Consider the following 7,383-nt stretch of genomic DNA (forward strand, 5'->3'; position numbering starts at 1 on the left):
AAAAACCTCAAACTTCCTCTCTTTCGTTGTTGTTAGATCTCTCAGCCATAACTTCTTACCGCATATCTGGTTGCTTCGATCGTTATTGGTCTGTGCAAAACTTGGTCTTATGTTTCTTTGTCTCGGCCCAATATGATTTACTAGTTATCTTGAAATCTCTTTGTATGCTTAGGTACTGCTCATACAGTCATACTATATTGGTCATTTATGTCAGTTCATGTCCTCATTATCATTACGTGGTCTTTTCAACCTTAAATCGTACGTGTGTCTAAATTATAATAGGGAACTTTCACATGAATGGTATGATTGACTCATAAACCACATGCTCGATGAAATGCTAAGACTAGATTCACTTCTGTTTGTCACTAATTTTGGGTTTGCTTTGAGTGTTCCCGCTTCTTATGAGAGTTCATTTTTTTGCTTGGATGTAGAACTCGAAAAATACCAAGCAGCTTGTTTACCTTTTGTTGAACTTGATCATCCCATCCTTGCTAGTTATCTGTGAGAGATTTTTACAAACTAATTGATTTTCTAATTATTCTCTTGTAGATGTCTAACGAATTTACAGTTGTACTTAATCGGGATGGAGTTGTGGTGTTTGAAGACATCACTAAGTACACGGGCTCCCATGTAGAAATATCTTCATGGTTGTAAGTCAATGTTAATGAACTCTAATGCAATCGCTAAGGTTGCTAGGATACACAATTGAAAAGTTGCTTGGCACAGACAAGCGTGGATGACCAATTTGAGATTTTTAGGTGATCAAAAAACTTATTTTGAGGTAGTACCAATTTTTGATTTTTGGCGACCGAAAAATTTAGTTTTGGGTAAATTTGTCATAAGGGTATCATTTTAGAGTAAATTTGTTCTTGATGTATTAATTGAGAGTAAATTTGTCATAAATGTACCAGTTTGGGGTTTTTCGTGATATTACCCTTGTGGGATTTTCTCGTGACTTAGTCTATGTCACCATACCAAGTCACATGTGTCATCCACATTAGTAAATTTAACGGTGAAATTTGACGGAAGTTAACGGATAGTAGATTTGTTGCGGGTATGTCGGTTTGAAGTTTATAGTAGTCAAAAAAATAATTTGATATAAATTTATCACGGGCGTACCAACTTGAAATTTTTCTTGGTATGAATGCTGAATAAAAGTGATAAACGGGACGGTAACTTGCTAAGGGCAAAAGGTAATGCGCGGATTTAAGCAATGAGCTTGCATGAGGGAGGCTCGACCCACCCAATTTCGGCGCCGCCACCCCCCGCGGCTCTCTTAGACCCGTTCAAAGATCACTTCCACCACACTCTCCCCCCAAAACCCAACAACCGGGGTCTCTTAGACCCATTCAAAGATCACTTCCACCATTAATAATATAAATGAATCCGATATGTTAGACCTGGCCGTTGATCTAGAATACTCAAACTATGGTCATGGAATTATTTCTTTTTGCTTTTTCGCATTGATGGTGATGGAATTGTTGAAAGGCGGGAGCATGAGGAGGACTTTTGAGCTGCGATGGAATAATTCAAAGACGGGGAGTTCTAGGAGGACATTCGGGCTACGGCCCTGTTTTTCTCTTCCGAAAGCGAACAAAAAGGAGAGGAAGAAGGACTAGGAGGACTAGCACTAATACGGGCCAGCGAAAGGATGGTACCGAAAAATCGAAAATGGCAAAGAAAGGAATTTGTCTGAACAGAGAGTCGAGAGGCGGGATTGCGACATTTGCCATTCTCTCTCTCTCTCTCTCCCCCCCCCCCTCGAAACGGAATCTGGTGGCGGCGGCGGGGGCGGTCTTATTTTAGGCCGTCTAGCTCGAACATACGCGTCTCTCTGTCTGGCTCTTTCGCAAGCTCTGCTTTTTGTCCTTCTGTTGAAATATAGCTCAAATTCCAACTTATTGAAAAATTCTCGTCCACGAAACGATTTCTGTCTCTGGCTTTCTCTGGCTGCAAGTAACTGCTTCAGGATTCTGTTTGTCGTTTCTTTTTTGCACCCGTTATTTCTCCTTCTTCCTCCGCTTATTGTTTGGTCCGGTTGGGGTGGTCGCGAAAGCTGACGACAAAATGATGTCGTGAGAATCCATCTCTCATGGCTTTTTATCTGAATTAGCTTCAAAACCCCCCACCACCACCGACTTGAGCTTCAAAACTTTCTCGTCATCTTCCATCTTATTAAGCCGTCAAAGTCAACTTTTCCGTCCTTGTCTGTCTGTCTCTTTAATTCTCTTTTCTATTCTTTGTTTTTTTTCCTCCCGTGGGCGGTGTTCAAAGGTTTGGTCTTGCTTGCAGCTACATATACATGTTTTTTCCTCCTTCTAGCTCCTCATTTCATTTTTTCTAACAGTTCCCAATTCTGGGTCAATGGTCTTTGGGACAAATCACGCAGAGGTCGTATTTTAATTGGTTTACGTCGGTCATCTTGTCATGTTTTCAGGCACGAAAGATGGGTTGTGATTATTTGGATTGCTGGAGGGTTGCAAATGCTAAAGCTCCAATTTTTCACCTTCCCCATTGGTGGGACTTTCACGATGAGAAGAATTTTGTTTTTGTCTGGTCAAATAATTGAAAGGCCATTCCAAGTTGTCTTCCAAAGGGTTTAGCCCAATTTCATTGGAATAGGTATCGTGCATGAACCAAAGGTTGTCTTTCTTGTGTTTGTGAAATGGACCAACTCATGATTGTATATGGGTTCTGATTTTTTTGTAATTCTCTTGTACCATTCTGATACAAAGGAATTTGCTCTGTTTGATGATGGATTCGGAGAAAACTGAGGGAGTTGGTGGTGTGAAGGAAGAGGGAATTATGGTCGCAAAGGGGAAGGGGAGTGGGAGTTTGAGCAGCAAAGAATTGTATCTGAGAGCGGACAAGTTTGATCTGAAAAGCTTGGACATACAGCTTGAGAAGCATCTAAGCAGGGTTTGGTCGAGAAGCATTGAGAACCAGAAGCCTAAAGAAGAGTGGGAGATTGATTTGGCAAAGTTGGACATCCGATATGTCTTTGCTCATGGTACCTATGGTACTGTCTACAGGGGCACCTATGATGGCCAGGATGTTGCAGGTACTTAAGTTTTAACCTTCTCTTATTCTTGTTTCAAAAGTTAGTCTTTCCTAGAGATTTATCATAGTTCTCTTGTTTCTTGGTAAGGTCAAAGATGAATCAGAATGTAGAAATTCTTTGTGTGCTTTTGCTATATGTGAAAGCCAGTGGGCCTAATGTATATGTGGAGCTCAAGAGCCATTTTATGAGCTGTTGCTTCACCTACTGCCAATTCTGTGAAATGCTTACTGAGGACCTAGCTATTTCTAATGAAGAGTCTGTACATGTACTGCCAGCTGTAGCTCAGACTTTTTCGAGTGGAGGGTTGCTTTGCTAGAATTGTGTTGTCTCTTCTTGCACATGGATGTGATATGCTTATATAAAATGTAAAAAGGACGTTATATGTTTTACTTGGAATCTCTTTCATTTTGATTTCCACACACGTCCTTTTCTAGGAGGTCTACAGCCATTATATGGCTTGGGGATTACATCACGTACAAAACTTAATAGTATACCACTTCTACGAATAGCTCATAATGTTGCATCTCTTCTAAGACCAGGACCTTTTGTCATGATTTCTGCTGGTTGCATACCTTGATCTACTACTGTCCGAATAGCATTTCCTGCTGTGGTTTGAGCAGCAAGTGGTGTCCCCCTTCTCATACCATGACTCAGGTTAAAAAGGGAGGTCGGTTTGACTTGATCTGTAGTAATAGAATTTGAACATTGTACAACCAAATGACCATAACTGTTGTTCATGGAGCGCCACGGTCGATGGTGAGGGACAACAATCCAGTAGACTTCGGAGAGTTAATTGAAGATCAATGCAGATAACCATCGCTGATCTTGAGTTTCACTGTCTTTGCATTTGTGATATATGCACTGACATCTGGCAAATCTTGGAAATGTCACAATGCTTGAGATGAAATCGTAGCTCGCAAGTTAAATACTGTTTAAAATATTTGAGAGGAGTCAGTCTAAATTCGAATATAATCTCAAAATGCCTTGTGATTGGCACTTGAGGGATAGAATATATGCAAATGAGAGGTTAGTGATCTTGGAAGTGGATTTTTCTTCTCAATTTCTTCATCAAAACGATTATTGTTGGCAAAATGTGCTCTTACTTTTTCGGCTTTTCCCTGTGCTATGTTAGCGAGGTGGTAATTTATTAATTTCCAGAATCTTGGTCAGGTTTGAAGTACCTGATGATGTTTAGATAGATATCTTGAGATGGATTGCTTGGAGATGGAGGAGAAATCAGTGATCCAGTGCTTTAACTATAACCTATTGTTTGTTGCAACCTATTTGGCATAATTTGGTTACTGAACTCCAATAACTTGTATAATTTGTGCAATTTTTCATGACTTTTAATTCAGTTAGATTTATGGCGTGCATTAGTTCCATAACTTTCTGTTGACAAAAGCTCACGTACTTAGTAGCTTAAGTTCTGTTCTTGGTAAACTTCTGGCGTCTTTTTTGGCTTTCTTACTTCTCTGTTTTCTATATTTTAGTGAAGTTGTTGGACTGGGGAGATGATGCTGTCGCAACATTGGCTGAAACTGCTGCCTTGCGGGCATCATTTCGGCAAGAAGTTGCTGTATGGCACAAGCTTGACCATCCTAATGTTACCAAAGTACAATCTCATTCTCTATGTGCATTTTATGAAAGATGTTTTTTTCACACCATGTAGAAGATGAAGGGATGTGCCTCCATCCACAATTATATCTTTTGTCTTCTGGATGAGCTTATGATAGTTTTTCCTATCAGAAGATCTTTTTCTTTTTCTTTTTTTATGAATTCCTTACCATTTGTCAAATTGAATTCTTTTACCGAACAAATTTGGCTCGTATATTTTACCTTTTTCTTATGCCATTGCAGTTTGTTGGAGCATCAATGGGGACTTCCAATCTTAAGATTCCATCAAAAACCCCTTCAAACGAGCCTCAGAGTTCACTTCCGGCTAGAGCTTGCTGTGTGGTCGTAGAGTATCTTCCCGGTGGGACCTTAAAACAGTACCTGATAAGGAATAGGCGAAAGAAACTTCCCTTCAAAATTGTTATCCAGCTAGCTTTAGATCTTTCCAGAGGGTGAGTGCCCAAAAAGGTTGTTCTTTCTTAGTAGCTTTTCATGTTGCATTTCTTAATCATATGTGAATTTCTGTATTGCAGTTTGAGCTATCTGCATTCAAAGAAGATTGTACATCGGGATGTCAAAACGGAAAACATGCTGTTGGATGGCCACACAACACTAAAAATTGCTGATTTTGGCGTTGCGCGTGTTGAAGCTCAAAATCCAAGTGATATGACCGGTGAAACCGGTACTCTTGGTTACATGGCTCCTGAGGTACTAACTAAGCCATATCATTTTAGTTTATTAAGTTGGTATATTTTGGGAAGATGAAAGTGGAAAACGTTTTGATAGCTGCATGCAATTTTTGCCCTCACGGGGACAAATGTGTGAACAATAATACATTGAACATTGTGATTTGCCTTCATACGTTTTTCTTTCTGAAAAATTCCCTTTTGGCCATTAATATTCAACAACTCCACCGGTTCCTTTCTAGGAAAGACATTTTCTTTTGCGCTTTCCTATTTGATAGAGCCCTACCCCTGCTACTGAAAAATTTCCATCAACGACGAGAAACTTGTTATAGTAACGTTTCTGTTGATAAGGTGGACATAACTGAGAATTGACGTACTTTTTACATTCTTAAAGACGAGTTTCTGAATCTAATGAGACCGCTTGTAGGTTCTTGATGGTAAGCCATATAACAGAAGATGTGACGTCTATAGCTTCGGCATATGCTTATGGGAAACTTATTGCTGCGATATGCCGTATCCTGATCTAAGTTTTGCTGATGTGTCATCTGCTGTGGTTCGTCAGGTCAGTTCTTCGAATGAGTTTTGCTTCTAGATGACCTTTTACGTTTGTATTCTTCCCAATTGAGTGTGCTTTAATCTTCATGTTGTCCTATCAACTTTAATCACTTTCATATGCCTTTCTTGGGAGTGTTTTATATTCTGTTTAGAACTTTAGATATTAAAGCATGGCTCCTGCCCTGATGTGACGTTACACACTACAAAATCATATATGTTGCTTTGATTCCCATTGCTGCGGATGGAAACCATGCGGTTGACAACTTCATTTGTCATTTTCCTAACTTATTTTAGACTCTGATTCAAATGATTCCTCCTAATGAATAATGAAGTCACACTTAGATGGATGAAGACAGTTGAGTGTGCTTTGAAGGATCTCACTTGCCTGACATCTATGTGTGCCTACTAATGGTCCACAGCCTCTGTTATTTGAAAATTTTCATCCTGCCTTTGATTTTCCTCTATACAGAACTTGCGACCTGAAATCCCGAGATGCTGTCCCAGTTCTTTGGTGAACATCATGCGTAAGTGCTGGGACAGAAATCCAGAGAAGCGTCCCGAAATGGAGGATGTGGTTAGGATGCTGGAAGCGATAGATACAAGCAAAGGAGGAGGTATGATACCAGAAGATCAGGCTCCGAGTTGTATCTGTTTCGGTCCTGCCCGAGGGCCCTGATGTCGGTTCGGCGATCCACAACTGAATCACCCTTTAGAGCAAGGCTGAAGATTTTTTTTTTCCGGGAGGAATCTGTGACGAGTACTCGAATGAATGTGCAATTGCGTGACTTTGGTACTTGATGATCCTTTGAATCTTACTATATTCTCGAAACTCTCGTCTGTATAGTTCTGGCCCATCCGGCAGGTCATCGATGATTTGTCGAAGAGAAAGTGATAGCAGGCGCAGAAAATGCGTGCGTAGCTTCATAAGAATAGGCAAGAGGGAACGTTATGAGACAGGTCCTTAGTTTCTGGGATTGAATCGAACCAGATGTGATACACTTTTGCTACTGTTAAAACTCTCTCTGTTTCATTCAAACTTCCAGTTTCTTGAAAGATCACATACTTTATTTGTACTTCATTCTCATGGTACAGGCCAATTCATTTTCATTTCTCTTCACTGATCTATCAACAAGTACTGGATGGGCTCACCAATTTTCCCTCAAGCATTTGGGTCTTTCATCCGGAACTGTCCCCGCCAAGTTGACCTGGTTCGGAGTTTAAAAGAAGCGCGACTACTCGACCTGACCTCCAGTGCAGAAGTTTTAACTGCCCAAGGGCGGAGATGTTGCCCTTCTGGGTCAGTCCCGAGGTCGCTCAGGCGCACACCGGGACATTTGTATGGCTTTTCACCATAATCATGCTCTCAAACCTCACTAGAACATCCTCACCGAGATGACAGAGATCCTGCTCTGTCGTTGGAAGGCACCCCACATCTGTGATGCCGAGGACCTCATGACTCATGACCAA

At 40.7% G+C, this 7,383-nt stretch overlaps 1 protein-coding gene across 1 annotated transcript; it reads left to right on the top strand.

Annotated features, from left to right (window-relative positions):
- Positions 1–1,650: 1,650 nt before the first annotated feature.
- Positions 1,651–6,851, top strand: LOC115750319 (serine/threonine-protein kinase STY13). Its single transcript, XM_030687591.2, has 7 exons — positions 1,651–2,622; positions 2,710–3,061; positions 4,552–4,673; positions 4,919–5,127; positions 5,209–5,383; positions 5,789–5,923; positions 6,386–6,851. The coding sequence occupies exons 2-7, from the start codon at positions 2,752–2,754 to the stop codon at positions 6,590–6,592; spliced, it is 1,158 nt and encodes a 385-aa protein (XP_030543451.1). The 5' UTR covers positions 1,651–2,622; positions 2,710–2,751; the 3' UTR covers positions 6,593–6,851.
- Positions 6,852–7,383: the final 532 nt, after the last annotated feature.

This window comes from Rhodamnia argentea, chromosome 1 (assembly GCF_020921035.1).
Source record: "Rhodamnia argentea isolate NSW1041297 chromosome 1, ASM2092103v1, whole genome shotgun sequence".
Lineage (NCBI taxonomy): Eukaryota > Viridiplantae > Streptophyta > Magnoliopsida > Myrtales > Myrtaceae > Rhodamnia > Rhodamnia argentea.